Here is a 19,414-nt window from a genome sequence, read left to right on the forward strand (position 1 = left end):
CTTCCTAGTCTATCAGGCAATTGCATCATTAAGCCACACATGCTACGTAGTAAAAATCCTTATGAAAATTCATGACAGAAACATATTGAGCTTGATGCATGTTAATAAAGGAGAAACATAGAAATCTAGTATTTTGACTTTTAAGTTCCCCAAACTCCAAACAGTTATAAACCAAATAATTTCTTTACCAATTTTATTTCTTTATTTTTTCAGCCATCTAAAAAAACCTGCTCTTCCAATAGCATTTGTAGAGGTCACATGTGAGTATCTTTCCACTAATTACACCTTGTAATTGAGTTTACTAAATGCGCTTGTAACATGCTTTCCACCTTTTTGGGTAACAACAAAACACAATGAAATAATCAAGAAATCAGTGATTTAACTGAACTTTAGGTTTGGGTTTGGTTTTTTTTAAGTACACGATACACACTAAATTGCAGATCCATGGACAAAATTTTATTTTGTGATTGCACAGTCTGGAAAACCAAAACCTTCACCAAAAGAAGGAATTTAACTTGTTTGGTCCACAGTACAAGCACTGTGAAGCAGTCGTTTTCTACAGAAATAGGACATTTCTATAATGCATTTTAAATAGATGCAAATAGCATCTACAATTGACTGTGTGAAAACGTTCAAGGAAGAGACAAAAAGTAAAACATTACATATTTAAAAGAAATGAATGTAATCTTTTGATGCTCTTACAAGCAGATAAAAAAAATACTGAAACACTAATTCAGAAAGTCGTTTCTGAAAAACGGACAAAAAAATCTCAAGTTTGTACAGAACATAAATTTATGCAAGATAGTAAGGATAACAACAATACAATCCCTGAATGCCTCAAAATCTTCATGGTTTAAAAGGCATCCCAATTTTCTCCAAAGGTGGTGGCATCTATCCAGTCGTCCATGGCTAATTTTACACGGAATGCAAAACGTTATTTAAATAGGATAGTGCATTAAACTTCAACTATTTCTGATGTAGCTCTCAAACTACAAACCTATCTTTCTTCTATTTTAATTTCAAAGTAAGTTAGCAAACACTTCCTTCTTAATCCCCAGAGACTATCTATACGGTGACACAAATGCACAAATTTATGACAGTAACATAAATGCTCCTCCGAAGTAACGTGCAACATTAAGTGAAATCGTTTCCTGGAAAGATATTATAGGTATCTATATTTTATTTGCCATCTTAAACATATCTGGGTCTTTATGACCTTATTTTAAAAATGTATTTCCTTTTTACATTTCCTGGTGCAAATGGACTGCATAAATAAACAATGTGCTATGAGGCTTCAGACTAGCCGATAAACCCTTTCAATTTTCATGCCAGCTTCTTCTTTTGTAATTCAAATCTGGCTGAAAACTGGCAGCTCTGAAAACTGAAACAAGCACTGCCACAAATACCTTGTAATGCTATCGACCTTGTCTGCCCATGCAGTGAGAAAGGGGGATGCATATGTGTCTGCAGTCATCCAGATAACACAACTCATTTTTTGGGGGGGATAACAGAAGCCAGCCCCAGACTGTGCACCAAAAGCAGTCATTACCAGGCAAGCTAGAGAATAAGTCTCTTCAAAATACACAACGCATTTAAAAACCATATATAGGGCTCAGCCACTGCTTTCATTACCAATTTTAATTTAGCTCCTTCAGTTTGCCAGCCAGATAAACTCTTTAGTGCTGTTTTTTAATCTATTTGCCACATTTTATGTTTAAGATTATAGTAATGTGGGACAGGAGAAGGAATCACTTTTAGAGGAAATAAAGAAATAGATCCGCTTATCAGCGCCCATCAGAAAGTTCATTAATCAGCCAGGCTTTGTGCCCCCTAAATTGAAAGGTTAAATAATCCTCTCAGGAATATTTCTTGGCACCAGCGCCAATTGTCCAGAGAGAAGCTGCCATTCACAGCACTCTGGATCGGTGACAGGGTATTTTACCACTGTTTGGACCTCAAACAGTGATGGACAAATGGCCTGGCTCACAAAGAAAGCTTTTAGTACAAGGATGGAGAAAGGAAGGACCACAAGCTTTGAAGTGGGGTGGGGGAGGCGGGTGGTGGGGAAGAGGCAGGGGAGGAGGAGGAGGAGACTTGTGCATGGGGACACGTATATTTTATTCAGATGTTTATTAGGCGACTCACCAAACGTTACATACGCATCCAGGCGTATGCGTGCAGAGCACACTGGTCGACGCTGTACCACACACACTCGCTGCACTAAGTGTATGCATACTTACACATACATTTATACAGTAATCTGAACACAAACATTTGCAAAGCCTGTAACATCAGAAGATGAACAGAACTAAAGCATGGTTATATTTATTAGCTAATACACTGGGGAGTCCAACAAACCCCAAGGTTTTAATTTTTACTGTCATTCTAGATAATTTACAGCTTCCTCTCTCTTTCTCTCTCTCTCTTTAACCTTTATGTCGCCTACTAATCACCTTTCACCATCAGATGTGCAAGAAGGAAGCCCCACACTTGAAATAACCTTCTTATGAGAGCATTCTTAATAGATACTTGCTTTGAGGCGATTTCTGTTCACAGCTAAAAGGGAAGTAAACAGAAAAAATACAGTGATTCTGGAGGACACAAGATGCCAAAAGAGTGGTGCATCGGTTTGCTAGAATTGAGTTTTTGCTGGGGCACATTCTAAATTAAATAAACAAAAATTCAAGCTTTTTTTCTTTAAACATCCTAGCAGCTAGGCTTCAATCTGTAGCACCCGTTACTGACCGATAATTTTATAGTAGCATTTTCTTTACATTACCAACATGTTAATGTTTATCAATAAATTTTTTTATGCGTTCTCCATTTAAGAGCATCATATATATTCAGTAATACCATAATAATTTTCACCTAGCTTTACAATGAGTGACATTCAACCAGAATATGCCCTTGAAGAAATGTCTGACAGCCTATACACAACCACTAATGCAAAAAAGCTTTTCCACGTCATTCTTGCAGATCCGGGATTGGGTTTGGTTTTGGTCTGTTTGTATTTTTTTTTTTTTTTCCAAATAGGTCTCAATTCAATGAAGTTTTTACTTTAATATGACTTGAGACTTTCTGAGTAGCCACAGCATCTAAAAATGGATTGAAAAATGTCAGATTTTTGCTCTCCCATATCACATAAATGTACCATTGATCGAAAGTGTTTTCTCCAAACCAACTTTTGAATATCTCAGTGCTATTATTTTCCCTCTCTTTCCCTCCTCACAGCATCATCAGAAAAGCAAAATTAATTTAACTAGGGTCCCATCTGCCATCAAAATAAGTCAGATAAAAACTGGATATTGTGTGCAAATCTGGTGCAATTAATTGTAGAGCAGAACATATTTCAGGGTTATCAAACAGTACACAGAAATACCTCAGTGTTTGTGTATGCTCATGCACAGGCACTCACCATTCCATTTTTTAAGCGCTGAAGGAGGTTACAAATACACTTTAGAATGAGAATTAACTGCATAGAAGCAACATAAAATTACTTTCTCTTAGCTACGAGTAGTTACTACAGGCAAAGAACCTATTAGTTTGAAGGGAATAAAAAAAAAAGGGGGGCAAAAAAAAAAAAAAGACAAGCAGCTTTTGGACTTGATGCTGATCCTGAGAAACTCTGAACCCAGGCAGTGACCATCCATTTCTTGCAAATATATCACCTGGTTTACTGTAAAAAGAGTACCTCTTCCTGTAAGTGTTACCTCCCTCCTACCTCTGGAGAGTCAAAGCCTCTGTTGCACCCCTTCCCGCAGTGCTGCCGTGCTGTGCTGTGCCATGCCATGCCATGCAGGTGGCATTGCTGCAGTGCCATGTGCCACACTATGCAGGGCGGCACCGTGGCAGCACTGTCCGCACTGCAGCGGCACAGGGGCCAGGCAAGACACAGACTGACCTACAGAGTGAAATGCCTACCAAGTAAAAGTTCATTAACTTCTGGCAGAAGTGAGAAGACCAGCCAAGGCAGTGGTGTCATTGTTTCTATGCAATGTGCTGCTAGTTCAGGGGTGGCTGTGCCCATTTCAGAGTCATACTCACAGCTGCTGGGTTATGTTTGTCAAATGTTAATTTAACATTCAAAAATAAGCTAAAACTGAAGGCCTAACTTCACTCCCCCGAAGCCAACAATTCTGAGGGATGTCGCCTTCTTTTGCTTTACGTGGGCACTATATGCATATATGCATATATCATGCAAATCACCCACTGCTCTGAGACTTCTCCAGTACTGTGGTGAAACAGTATCTACTTATGGTATATGGCTCTATGCTGCTCATCACTTTATATGGGTTTTTGGTTCCTTTTAATTCCCTTTATGAATGATTTTTCAAAATGTGAAATCAAAATCAGGATAATTCTGTTACGGGGATAGTACGTTTTCTATTCACTTAACAGGACCTAACAAGATGTATTAATATTATTGACATGATAGACCTTCTCAGAATTAAATCAGTGAATACTTTTAGGGAATCCTAATCCGTAGATTATTAACATGATCAAGCATAATTTTCTCAAGTTACTGTCTCACACCAGTGTGAGCTCCTGGCTGCTCCAAATATACAGATCGTTGACAAGATGAACTCGCAGGTCTGGCAGTGACATGGCTGATCATATACACTGCTGCCAGTGCAGAGCTCCATAGACTGCTGTTGCTAAATACCTGTGATGTTTTAACATGCAAAGCATTTGTATAATAAAATGCAATAGTTTCGGTACTACTAAAGCACATAATTTACAAGCAGATACTGAGTGGACATTTGACAAGCAAAATGCTGTTCCTAGTCAGGATATACGTGCAAACAGTACGCGGAGATTTACACTCTACTGACATTGTACATTTTTTCCACTTTGCAATACAAAAATGCACCAAAATACATTTTATATTACCTACACGAAAGTGTAATTTTTTTATGTCTGATAGATCACAGGTAAGTTCTGATTTCTTATGGAATTCTGAAACTAAGTTCTAATAAAACTGAGAAAAAACACCTTCATATCAAGTTCAGAGGAGTAATTTTCGGGAATATAGGAACTTTGATGTGAATATTCATACAGAGAATTTACTGTAGAAATAGGGCATGGATTTCCCTCCCTACACCCTCCTCCTCCCCGCCTCCCCAAAAAAGCCTGATTTTAAAATGCATTGGAAATCTCATTCTGGCTTGAAAATTCTGTTTTCCTTATTTACATGGTTAATACCTGAATAGTAAAAATTATTTAAATGATTGTATAGGTTCACCTTTTCAAACTGAAGGAAAGAGAGGTGAAAATTTTTACCAAATTCATCAGCATTAAAGAAAAGACCATCTTAATCCTTTCCCTTAAAAGAACTCCAGTTATGTATATGATGGGGAGACATTTCAGCAATGAATCTTACAATGATTATCCCTTTCTATTTAACTAACCACTTATCCCACAGTTCTGCTGTATCACAAAAAATGTGTATCACAACCGTTTTGGCATGTGCTCGGCAAAGGAGGAATGCACACGGTACTTTCTATGTGGAGAACAGAGCAATTCTTGCCCACAAGTTTCTGTGGGAGAGAGCAGCTCTTTCTAGTTGTGAGCACATCTCGCCACCAGGACTGCTGGCACAGCATTTGGAAAATGTTGCGTACCACACGAACAGCTTCCTGGGCATACACGGGTTAACTAACCGTAGATTTAAACATTCAAAATATTAAAATATATTAATTTCCATCCCCTGCTCTTCTCCTTTTTCTGTTTAAAGGCAGGCCCAAAAGGTATTGCTTTTGCAGAAAACACAGTGTTCCTTAAATAACAATAACGTGTATATTCAAGTCCAGGATTCTCTGAAGAATGCCACTTCTCAAAGACACTTCAAGGAGGTTATTTGGAACCCCAAAATCAGAGAAATGGAAATCACTTGGTTCAGTCAGCCAAGCTTTCTATTTCCTCCCAGTTCCAGACTGCTTCCAGAAATATACCAAAATGCAATTTCTGGTCAAGATGCAATCAGTCTTTAACCCTCAATTTAAAAGCACCTTTTATTTTATTTTCTGGGGAGACAGATGTGAAGGGCATGAAACAGATAAATGTTAGAGGAAGCAGGCATGCTTTCTACCATGCCTAGATGATTAAAGTAAGTGGCAGCTGATGCTGTGCTGCTGGAAGGCTACAAAACCCACCCAAAGCGGCCTCTCCGGTCCGTGCACGAGTTGGCAGCTTTCTGGTCCAGCCTAGCAAGAGCCAGGCACAGACCTGCGCTAAAGACCGCAACCCCGGGCTGTAAAAGCAGGCATTAACTGGGGATCTGTCTCAGTAGTGAAGAGGTACCAAGACACCATCACACTTCCCCAGGAAAGAAAGTGCAAGCGCAAAGACATGTTAGCGTTTTACAGATAAACTGTGTGAACTTTCTATTTCAACTTAACCAACACACAAAAATCCCGTAATTATTTGGTACTCATACATGGCCAGGGGTATCAGTTAAACCCAACCATTTTCATGAAAAGGCACACTCTAAACAGTACTTTTTGTAGATGTTACATATTTATATAAAGTTATCGAAACTGCTTGCTTTCCTATAATTTCTTAAATACAGTTTTCAAGTAAAAAATGGCAAAGAACTCTGTCTAGCACTCTTTTGTACTTAAAGCTATAGCATATGCTTTGTACTCATAAGCTTACACTTACTTCAGGTCTTGAAATTCTCTGTTTTCTGTAAAAAAAAATCTATTAGAAAGAATACTGTCTTTTGTGAAATACAGTTTCTTTGTTATGGAAAAGGATTTTGGGTTTAGGTTTCTGATATCCTCAAAAATATCTGAAATTTGAAAGAGAAGAAGAGATCACGGGACAAATTATAACTGGCAGGGGGAAATAAAGAGAATGTAAAATAAAATCCAAGAGACTCTTTAGACAGCATACTAAACCGCTTCTAACATGCTTATTTTCAGCAGAACAACAAGTGCAGGGCATGCAGACATTTCAGAAGCATCTTTTTCACAGAATGGCACTTGTTAAAGTGGTAGGGCTCAGGCTTGAACAATGCAAGCAAATAATTTAAAACCAAAATATCTGACAATTGTTGTCCAAGATCTGCCCTACCCTATTCCCTGGCTAAAGAGGCTAGCATGCATTTTCAGAGAATATAAAATCTTCACATCCAAGCACCAAAAAGGCACCTTTCACTGAAGGGCAAAAGCATGGGGCCATGGTCACACTCCAGCTGTTTGTGTCTCCCCACAATCCACAGCAAGCAGAGTCATCCTTACCCTAAATTCACATCCCTAGGAATTTTGGCTTGCCTTCCCTGTGAAATACCCCACAGAATGCCTACTGAACAGTCAGTAAGGGCCTGCTCTGTGATTCCAAAATATGAATAAATATACTGTCTACTGCCTAAACACACGGGTATTTTTACTAGAGTTAACAGAAATAACTTTAAAACACCTGGAGAGAAACTGGCCAAGTGCTAAAATATTTAATAGGAACGCGTTGATCTTGTGGTCCGCAGCCTTGCGTCATGCAAAGTCTGGAGAAGCCGACACTGCAGCCACATCCACAGCCACTGCGGTAGCCCCATCCCTACACACGGGCAAGTTAGGCTTCGTCTCCTCCTGGAAATACTTCGAAACCCATCCTTTGCTCACCGCACAAAACCTACAAAGCTTCTCTGGAAACCAAATGCTCCCTCTCTCAAGCTTAAATATTTTTTTCCAGAGTCATACTTTAAATTTTCTCTTTCTGAAAGTCACATTTTAAAGGACACAAATTAACTTTAAGCAGCACTGCTTATGTTTTCATTTCACGAAAAATGTGGCAGGCCATGAGGAATTTTAATAATGCACACAAAGAAATCCGAGCACAAAATTTAAACACAAAAGATGCATTGTCCCTCCATGTCTTTTACGCACAGAGGCAAAACCAGCCAACTCCTGGTTCACCTTCTTTTATGTAAGTGGATTAAAAGTAAGATTAACAGACTGTCAAGAAGTACATTAAATGATAGCTTCTGCTAGTTAAAAATTCTGATGGTTCTAAAACTCTGTTGGTGGCCATCTTGGCCTAGGAGCTTTAATATAAGTAAGACTGGTGAAGGCAGGGGATGGGGGAAGAAGTCCTTATGGCCAGAGCAGTACAGGGGGAGGAAGAGGTTATTAAAAATCCTTACACAAAGAAAACACCTAATCTGAGCAGCATTTGTGTTTTAATGCATACATTTACACTGAGAAACAAACATATTAGAAAAATAAAAATAGTGCTCTGCCTGTTTTATGCACAGAATTTCATTACTCTCTAGGTATTTACTGAAAAAAATACTAATACTTGCAACATTAACTCCTATTTGATTATTGTATCCACATCTTGTTCCTGATCCGGACTGACCCGTTTTTGTATACCAGAAACCCAACTAACAATGAAGCAGTGCAGCACAAATTGGGAGATCTATGCAGGCAGCACATACTCCGTTCTATATCAAAATACTGAGATTTTGCCTGTCTGGCTAACCCAGCAGTGCAGAAGGGGTCTGAGTTACACTTCAGGAGGATTCACACAGATGAAGTGCAGGTTCAAGCCTGAAGGAAAACATGGGTTACTATGCGCTGAGAACAAATTTCCTCTTTATTCTCCAGTGATGTCATGTGTTGGGTGGAAATGTGACTGCTCACAGCAGTGCAGGACCTACCCTTAGTTTCATTGGGTCAGTCCAGCAGCAAAGCCACAGGACAACCTATGGGACTGGAGTGGGTCTGGACCTGAGGTCCCATCCATGGTTTTGGGTTCAGAACACAAACAGCTTCCTCCCATGGCACAGTGCCCCCACAAAGGGTGGCTCCAATCACACTGGCCACCTGGAGCCCCAGGCTGGCAACACCAATGGCAGCCCCCACGCTTGGGAGAAGGGCTGTCCCTGCATAATGAACTACCACAGGCCCCACACTGGACCTCTGAGCCTGGGGTGCAGCAGGATTGTTCAGCTCCTCCAGCGTGCAGACTACGTAAAACAGGAGCGGCCACTGGACATGCAGTTAGGGCATCGGTTAGCAGATCAAACACAGAGGGATGCTGTTGTGTTTACTTAAGAATAAACTGCAAAACTGAACAAACATATGAAAACTGTAGGGTGCCTTAATCTCACAGGTTTACCCACTGACTTCTTTTTCTCTTTTTAATTAGAGGGCTATAAAATGGCCTCCACTTGAGTACAAAATGTTCAATAAATGTCTCTACCTTTATAGCTGCAATCTGAAACATCAGGAGAAAGGGAATGAAAAAAAGCCAAACATTCTGAGGATGAAAAAGCATTGCTATAAGCACCCCCAATATCCTTAAGACGAAAAGGGAATGTGATGGTATGTCCTTTGGAGCACAGACCATATTTCTCTGGGTTTGTGAAGCATCTGGCTTTTAGAAAGACAAAGTTGTAAGCTAAGCTTTCCAATAATCTAGAACAAAGAGCTTTACAAGACCTTCAAACGGTCTGTGAAAAAAAAACAGAGGTATCATTATTTACACTACAATAAGCTATGATCAAAACTGTTTATCCTGGATACGCCAATGAACTCCTTGTCTTAGTGCTTGAATTGAAAATAACCCCTTTAGTAAACGTGAGCAGATATCAAACCTGACCTATTTATTACAAATAGATACCTATATGAAGAAAAGCTGAAAACACGTTTTGAAAACCGTGATTTCTCTTTTACGGTATAAGGGAAATACATAGAGAACAGGCACAATGAAAATGATTTTGAAAAGTTTTAAATCATGATCTTGAAGAGATTATTAAATATTATTTTAAACCACAGTGGGAATTGGATTGTTCTGCTGACTTTGATTGGTTTTTTGCAGAATAATTTTAGTTAACAGAGTTGAAAGAACAAGTTTAAAGAAACTAACTCCATCCACTTATAAAGCTTTGATTATCACAGAGCCTTTAAATTTAAGCTTCATTGAATACAATATGATAATCTTTTTTTCTATCAAAAGACAAATTAAAATATTCAGCTTATAATCCTTTTTGCCACTTCAACTGCTTGTAAGATTTCTTGCACTGGCAGTCTGTTTTGGTTGGAGTAAGACATTTCTGCCCATACAACAAATTATTTGTAATGTGCCAAAATTTGTCACCACAGCTAATGTAAACAAAAACCTACCACCATCCATAACAGCAGAATGGATTTATTATTTAGTCATTGTTCTAGTCAATCCACGTTTCTGTGCAGGGGCTTCAAGAAGTCAATAGATGGCAGTCCATCTCTTCGTAAAAAGCCAGATAATGAATAAAATCACCAAAAGCTTCACAAAAGAGAAAGGTGGAAGGCTATGTGTTTTTTCATGAGCACTCACAGTAATTAAGAATACTTTATATAATGCAAAACATTTAGACAAACTTTGTAATGGCTGTTTGTAAGCAATGTTGTAATAATAGTCTTTTATTACAAACCTGAATGCCTTTTTTTATTTGCACTTATATGTACCTGCATGTGTGACACTCATGATGAATTTACCAACATAAATTTAAATCTAATGGTTGTATCCATGGATAAAACACAGGAAAAACTCTCTGTAGCTTTAGTCTGTTTGCTAATAATCTGCAGCACAGCAACAACCACAACAGTACTTTTTTTTTTAAACTTTATTATTTTTCTTTAACTACTCTCATGTTTGTACAGAAATATTTATTCTAAACTGGGAAAATTAGAAACTAATTTCTATAGTGAAATACTACTCCACAGATACGACAGTAAAAGATCTTGACTTTTTAGTTACAATTCTATAAATACACATATATAATATACATTATTCTAACAGATTTTTTGATTCTTGTGAGAACACTACTTTGTTTTGCTTTGGGTGCAAAAGAGAATATTTAAATGGAATCATAAAAGCTGCGACTCCTACATTTAAGCAATTCAGATAATGCAGTTTCTCAAGCAATAACTTATTTTAAATATCAAGCATGTCTTTTGCCACAGAAATTTTTAAATTCTAGGCTTAATCTGACTACTACTGTAACTTTAAGTCAAAGTAAGTCTTCCCATTCAAAAAATGGAGACAGGCAAAGCATTTTCCACCTATCAGAAATGTGGATTATTCGCAGATAATGTGCAGTTTCACTAAAAAATTATTTACCAGAAGATACAGTCTGACTCTGCCAAATTATCTTTGAGTACCCATACTGACCACATTTCAAAATGTCTCCAAAATGCACTAACAATTTCTAAATGGGTACTTATAATAACACACTTGTATTTGTAATTACTACATTTTCTGACAAAGGTTGAGGTTGTTGTAACAAATGTTGTTAGCTTTATACTAATTAAAGTGTAAACTCCGAGCGCTTTCCACAAAATTTACAGATAAATTTTCTACCTCAGATACCTCAAATTCTGCCCTAGTAACCACTTGGTCAGGTTTAAGCTCCCTTAGAAAATTAATATTTTCTAAATGTTGTTTGCAACTCATTTTTTGAGAAATTTTCAACAGCAAGAAAGACTAAAATTAAATTAAATCTTATACCTCAGTAAAAAACAGAACCCAACATATTACTGCATCTAATATTCCTATCTGATTGTTAAGATTCCAAATAGCATAAACATTCCAGAAATCATTTTTACGTGCACCCTTTGGGATTATAATCGAAAACACTATTTACCTTTTTCTTTCATACAATTTTAAAAAAGCAAACAAAAATATTCACTTGAATGCACCTTTTGCTCCTAATGTTTTTTTGGTGTTTTTTTTTTTTTTGTTGTTTGTTTGTTTGTTTGTTTTTTTGTTGTCTGGTTTTGTTTTTGGTTTTTTTTAAGTTTGTACCAATTCTGCTTAAAATAAAAGTAAATGCTCGGAAAGGATAGAGGATTTCCAAAGCAGATCTTTGTTTTAAAATCATTAGGCAGAAAATGCAAGGATGCGGTTTTAAGCCCAGATTTCTGCTATTCATTGAATTTAGAAGCAAAAACAGAAAAAAAAAAAAAGGCATTCCACTACTATGAAGAGGTGAAGGCAACAAATCATAAAACACATTCCATTTATTGCTCAAAAGAAAAAGCCCTCACCAAAGACCCACAAAGAAAACTAGTGGACAAACTTTTCTACTTTGTTTTGAATGGGTAGCAGTGATTAATCATCTATAAAAGCTACGTACATATGAGGTTGATGTGGACAGCAATGACACCAAAGATTCAGCTAATAGCAAAAACCCTAATCTTTAGAGGTTTTTTCATGTATGATAATATTACATATTAATATATTCAAGATTTGTGATACTGATCCATTGAATATTGTCTTAACCAGTTAAATCTTGTTGTATGTTTCAATTTTAGCCAAATTTATATGTAATTTGTTTTATTTTTATCTCTGTTCTATATATGAGGAAAAGCCTTAAGTAATAGACTGGTACAGTTCACAAAGTTTTATTTTCTTGTTTCAGTGATTAAAGACCAACTAATGCAGGCCAAAGAAGAAGTTATAGCTATATCCTTACCAATTAGAAATTATCTGCAAAAGTTTATAAAGTGTATTTGCTGAAATTAACATCGCCACTCTAGCTGAGATTTATTTTACTCATTTAAAAAGAAAGCTCTGTCACACACAGTGAGTAATTACCAGCATCTGGGATATCTGAGATGGGATTATTGCTACTACTATGCACCTGAACCTAAAATTTAACCCCCTTTATATGTGTAAATGTAGTCACCGAGAGGAGAGAGTGCTGAAAGGCATTATTTTAATGATTACAGTATTAAAACGAATTCATAAGTCCTAAAGATGTTTAAAAAATAGTGACAGTGTCTCATTACATTCTTCAGTTCAAAAACTCTTCAGATGTTTATTATCTTCTCACAGAAGATGCTTGTCTATATTTTATGGTCAGCAGTTCACAGAAGAGTAAATAGGTTGGGTGTAGAAGAAAATAAAAAAAGTGTTTCTACTTACTGTTAGGTGATACTGCCTCCATATTTCTGGGCAAGCCTGGAAAATAAAAATATTGATCAGCTAGGAGCATGAAACAAGGTGCTTTACAGCCTGTTGGTTTTGGCATAACACAGTATCCACCGGTGTCGGCCACAGGAAAATAAGAAGCTTAACTGAAAGGGTCTGCATTTCAGCTTCAAAAACCTGGCTAGACAGTTTAATTGAATTTTACACTGGTTTAACACACTCCCTGCCATTGTCAGAAAGCCAGTAACAGTCTTCTCTCTCTCCTTCTCTGAAGGTTAGAAGTTTGGGAGAGTAGCGTGCTCTTAGCTGTAATAAGTATTAATACTGGAAAACAAACAGAAATTAATTTAAATTCTACATTTTCTGACATTTTAAATTTACATGATGTTTTGGAAATGAAATCAGAAGGTACCTTCCTTTCATGTAGGAATATAAATACTTTAGTATTTTTGTACATATCTCTATCCTAATCAAAATATAATTGTTACATGTAATAATCCTCAGTAGCCTAATGTCAGATGAGTTGTAAACAAGAAGCATAACAGATTGCTTTAATGTTTCTATTTTTACAATGGCTTGCTTGATTTTTTTTTTCTTTTTTTTAACTTGCCAGACTCGCGCACAAGCTTGTAAGTGCAGCCCCTTTTAAAAAAATTTGCAGAGCAGATTTTTGAATCACAGCAATAACACAATAGACCTGAGGAATACATAAGAGACAAGAAACAGGAAAATGTGGATCTTCTTCTTTAAACAAAATCAGAATGTGTTCATGATCAATGAGACAATGGTTACTTTCTCAAGGGCTTTAAATATTTTAACAAAACTTGCAATATTTCTGCCTTTTGCTATGACCCCAAGCCATAAACAGACATCGAAATACTGGTACTTTGTTAGCCATTTCAGTGTTTAAGTGAATGTGCATGCAGTAACTTCAATGGAGGTCTTTCACTTTTGTTTAAAAGATTTACACTTTTATTAAAATACCTCCTTAATCATTTGAACAATTAACAATTTGGTTTGCCAATCTCAATTTTCAGTATTTTAAGAAGAAATATTAGTTATTCTGTGGCTTTTACATAATATGCTGTAGCTCCAATTTCAAACACTGAAGCCTCATGACTACTTGCAAATGAGTACTATTAACATTTCTTTAGATTTCGAATAAATTTTTTGCTCATGCCTAAATTCTTGCCTTCTTTTCTTCTGACAGAGCATGTTAATTAATAAAACCCCTCCTAACAACTGATATTAGCAACTGAGCCTCTCAAAAAATAATGCAAGTTTTTGACAGTCACCCTATGGCATATACAGTATGTTTTTCCCGGATGTGATGGAAATGATATTATTTATTATTCATTCTGTCAGTAACACAATTTTCTGGAGAAAAATCTATAATCTGCTCTGCGTAATGATTTGACATTTCTCCTGTTATTCAAATACAGCATGTAAATATTTGAGTTTTATATTAATGTTTCTATAAAGAAAATGTGTGAAATACATCACATTTCTAAGAGAGGAGCAGAGTACAACATCTGACAGTTTGAACACACTCGAGCTGTCTCTGAGTGCAAACAAAAGGATTTTCCTCCTTCTCTAACTTACGCAGGATTTGGAGGTGCGATACATAAACACTCTCTAGTGTATAAAAATATTGTATAAAAGACCTTGCCTTCTTTCTCAAACCCATAAAAGGCTTCAGCCATGAGACTTTCTCTGGGCTAGCACAGGGGTAGCAGGCAGTTATTTATACATTAGTTCTGGATAGTTTTCGATTACCACAGAGTCCCCAGACTAATATGGTTGAAAAATCGCAATCAGTGAGTTGTCACATACTGGCAAAATGCCACTCTGTGATATGACCTTTACTCACACAGTAGGTAAATAATAATAATAACAACAACAACAACAATAATAATAACGACAACAACAATAATGACAAGTCAAGAACTTTATTTTTGAATAATGGTTTGGTGGTTTTTTTTTTTTTTTCTCTGAACACAAAGACATCATTTCTAGTGAAAATCTGTAACTCAGAGTAGGAAACTGCAGTTGGCACAGCTCTTACCAAAACAGTGGAAGAGGCACAGTCCCAATCCCTCAGCAGTGCTATTAAAAAGTAGGTTTTATCATCACCGTCTTTAAGGATGTTCTAAGGCTGTGGGAGAACTTAAGGGAGGTAGGAAGAAGGTAGTAGGGGAAAACTGGCCAAGTATGCTTCTTCATTCAGATGGTGATTTGGTGTAATACTTTTCATCGTCACAATGATCACTTACAAACTTCAGAAGTTCAACAGAATAGTCAAAAAAGGATGCCTGGCTAAATAACAGCTTTTTAGAAATGATGCTTTTAACTAGGAGTTTTATTACCCTGGATCAGCTCAGAGTTATTGTCTGTATCGTCTACCACAGAATGACAAAAAGAATAATTAACAATTACTACTGAATACTGGCTTCTCAAATGAAGCAAAGAGTTTTGCTATGGAAGAGAGCATAACCAAATACAACCACCACAGAACTTGTGATTTTTCTTATTTATTTAAAAGTACTTAACCATGAATGGCCCTCATTTAAAGAAAAGCCCTTGCGGAATACAACTATGATGGCAGTGTGACGAACTACATTAAAATAAAATTGCATTTATTTCCTGCCCCAGTAGTCTGACCTTACTAGCATTTAGATGTACCAGCACAAAAGGTGCCTGTTTTTAAAAGCGATGTAGAATGCAGAGCAGAGGTGCTTCCCTGCACCTTTTCCTGCACTAGTGTGCCTTTTCCTGCACGAATGCCGCTGGGCAATTAATTTTCCCAAATCCGTGCTGTTTTTTGCTGCAGCCCACATTTGGTTAATTTGGGAAGGTGATTATTCATATCCAAGCCGATCCGGCTAAGGTTGCCATACCAGATGAATCAGGGCTGGGTACTGCACATTTTGACCTGTAGTGAATTTTATCAGGTGCTAATTATTGTTTTACCAGAACAACGGCTTAATGCATCTGTTGTTTAATTCCCACTTCCCTATTCTCAAATGTGAACATCAAAGAAAGTAAAACACTCAATCTCAAACAGCCCCTGACAGCAGACCAGGACTCGAGCGCTCAATAGACAAGGCCCTTGCCACCAGTTCTCATATTTCCACAACAATGAGCAAACACAAAACCAGCACTAAGCGGCCTTTCCTCCTTTCTGCTCTCCTTGGCCGGTCGTCTGCCTTGCGCCGTGAGGGCCCTCGACAGCAGCCCTGCTGGGACCGCGGCGTGGGGGGAGAGGATTAGCCTCGCTAACATGTGAGCATTTGCAAAAGGGAAGGAAAAACCCCGCTACTGTATTTGGCGTATGAATAACCAAAATGCACGCGCTGACAGGAGACCAGGACAGGCCTGCGGCTCCCCGGGAGAAAATGTAGCTGTGATGAGTGACAGGGCTTTCAGGAAATATGTTCACAATCACAGACAGTGAAGGCCATGACCTAGATCGTTTAAGAGCTTGTCTTGTCAAATTATCAAAAGCTTCTTCGTCTCTGAATAAAGAGTGACATAAGTGAGTGTCAGAAAGCTGCAGGCTGACAAGCCAAGCATACAATAACAGCATGCACGTCACATACTTGCCGAACACCGCCACGGCTAGCGGCAAATCTTAATGAGAGCGCGGCTGGCCCAGGAGACTTGGGTCCCTGCTGGCACAGCTACTCATCTCGCAAAAATCCTTCAGCTCCAAGTCAGTTATGGTCTGACACGATGACTACAATTACTAAACACAACTTTTTAACAGAATCCTCTGGTGCTTTGTCAAAGCGGCGGCTGCTACGAGCTGCCCTGCCGCAAGCCACCGCAGTAAGACAAAAGATTTGCCAAAACACACACTTTTCATCACCTCCGCATGGGAACTGCCACAGAAAACACACAATGCTTCCCTTCAAAACCTCTCCTGCACGAGCAGATGTCGAGACCTCTCCCGCGTCGCCAGTGCAGACAGCCGCTGCTGCTGGTGTGGAGTGGGCTGGGCTGGTTAACCGCCAGCGCCGACAAGGCCCCTGGAAAAGTTTGCTTACACTTACCATTAGATGGACACAGACTTGCCGCAGGTGTGAAAAATGGGGGATGCTGCTGGGGAACGGGGAAAGAAGGGCAAACCCTTTGCTATCTGCCCAAGTGCCCAGGGGAGGGCCAAGGGCCTGTGGTACTGCTGGTGGGAATGGGCCACGTTGGCTACAAAGCCACCAGCCAGCCCTGTGGACTTGTCCCTGCACCTCCAGCCATGTTCTGGCCTGCAGAGGTGGCCACGTCCCCGCAGCAAACCTCAGCATGGGTTCTGAAACGACACAAGCAGAAGGAAACCTTCTGGGAGAGAAGAGGCTAAGGGTGGTTCACACAGCCAGAAAAGGTGTCAGGACACATGCAGACAATGGGGGCTAAGGTACCTGGCTGGTTCCTGGGAAGGAGTGTTGGGTGCTTCCCAGGGTGTGGGTGTGTGCAGACAAGCATGCCTTTTCACATGAATGGGGTAGGAGGCATGGCATGGCTGACAGATGCCAGGGACCTGGGCACTGCTGGCTGCCAGCTCCTGGACAAGATCAGGCAGCTCACTGAGCACTCACACAGTTTTTTGCCTCCTCCCTGCCACCACCCTGTTTATGAAGTTCCTTTCCCACCCTTGCAGCTGGCAGATGAGACTGTAAACCACAGGCCACCTCATTGCCACCAAACCCACAAAACACAGGACGTTCATAGCATGGGGCTTTCAGCCTATACATATATAAGCATAAGTACATATATATGTCACACACACACGTACTCATACACATGTATATGTGTACACAATGTCTCTCCTAGTACAGACAAGAGCCACACTTGAAACTTCCAAACAACTCTGCTACCTGCTCTTTGCTCATATTCCTGAGGAAAACACATGAAGCTGAGCTACTTCAAACACAACTCCATCTAAGATGACTTCGTACATTTTCAGGGCTGTCTCAAGGAAAGAGACTGACTTAATGGATAACAAGTGCATTACCCTGAAAAAGTTTTAAATAACTTTGAACTAGGTGAAGTACCATGAGCTGCCTCAAGTTCACTTCTGGACAAAATGTGACCATGGAGAGCCACTCTGAAACAGGCTGCTCCTGCCAAACAGGAGCTTGTTTGGCATCCTTTGTGTCACAGTAAAAAAGAGTGAACTTTTTGGAAAAGACATTGTAGAACTTCTTTTAGAGCATTCAATATATTTGATAACATCTTAAGGGGAAAAAAAAAAAAAGGAATATTTTAGCCTTTTTCCCAACACTGTATTAAGAAGTGCTCTGTGAACACTGCAGTAGCATTTTCAGAGTATTTTGGAGAAGTCTGGGGAATGCTGGTCTCATTTAGTCCCAGCCTCAAGCAAAACCTGTGGTCTGCCTCCAGCCCCTACAGACAGCAGAAACATTCGAACAGGCAGACTGATATAGAACAGTGGCAGTAACTGAGCTTGTTGAAATGCTTTCAGGTTTTTGATAAAATGCCCTGTAAGCGACTCATAATGATTTACAAAAATTAGCAGAGGCACAGACATACAGAGCTGTTATTATGATCAGTTTACATAGCCTGAAAACAATAATGACCATGCTGCATCAGATCATCCACCCATGGTCTCTAACTGTGGCCATAAGCTGATGCATCATGGAGCTTAAAAACAGGGCAAGCAGACACCCTTACACTTTCCCTAAAACTCTTCCACACCCAGCTATTGCACTGCAACTCACTGACTGCAACTACGCAAGCTCCATGAAGTTTCTATGTGTTGACTAACGATTCATGGATTTCTCTTTTATGAACTGCTCCTGTCTCCTCTGGAATCAGAGCAGACTTTCTGCATCTACTGCATCTCTCAGTAAGGAGTCTCACAGGTCTGCTACTGATTGACTGCATAAAAAGTCACCTCCTTCTGTCCCTTCTGAACCTAGCTCATACTGCCTTTGTCAGATGCCCCTAACTCTTGTACTGGAAGAACCAATGAACAATTGACCCCTAACCACTGCCTCCCATCATGGATGACTCTGAAGCTTCTTACAGATCCTTCCTCTGTTATCTCTCTTCCAGGCTGAAGAGTTGTAACTGTGCTGAAGAATGCAGAAGAGAGGGACTGAAGTTGTGCTAAGATGTCCACTGCTTTCCTGGCAACTCCCAACCTTTCACCAGCTTTTTTTCACAGCTTATGAACACTGAACTCATTTTTTGGGGGGACTGTATCTCACAACTCCGAAATTTGAGTCCCGAATAGCAATGCTCAGAGCCCATCATTCCATATGCAAAGATGGGATTGTTTTTCCCCAGGCATTTTACTTTACATTTATTACCATTCAAGTTCATGCACCATTTTATTGTGCTCTCCCTCTGTTTCTTCAGTCCTTGGGCAGGTCTTCACAGTTGGCTCACAGCACTGACGCTCTAAATAATTCAGTCTTCTCAACAAATCTTGTCGCTCTATTGTTCACCCTTTTCCATGTCACACTAGCATATCCTACCT

General features: G+C 38.9%; 1 protein-coding gene across 6 annotated transcripts in view; it reads right to left on the reverse strand.

Annotated features, from left to right (window-relative positions):
- ZCCHC7 (zinc finger CCHC-type containing 7) overlaps window positions 1-19,414 on the reverse strand; it is a 120,989-nt gene that overhangs the window by 11,857 nt on the left and 89,718 nt on the right. For all 6 annotated transcript variants that reach the window (XM_030470735.1, XM_030470733.1, XM_030470734.1 and 3 more), the window contains one exon: window positions 12,910-12,945. In XM_030470735.1, the coding sequence (XP_030326595.1) occupies window positions 12,910-12,945 (36 nt within the window). The remainder of the gene's footprint in view (window positions 1-12,909; window positions 12,946-19,414) is intronic.

This window comes from Strigops habroptila, chromosome Z, assembly GCF_004027225.2.
Source record: "Strigops habroptila isolate Jane chromosome Z, bStrHab1.2.pri, whole genome shotgun sequence".
NCBI lineage: Eukaryota > Metazoa > Chordata > Aves > Psittaciformes > Psittacidae > Strigops > Strigops habroptila.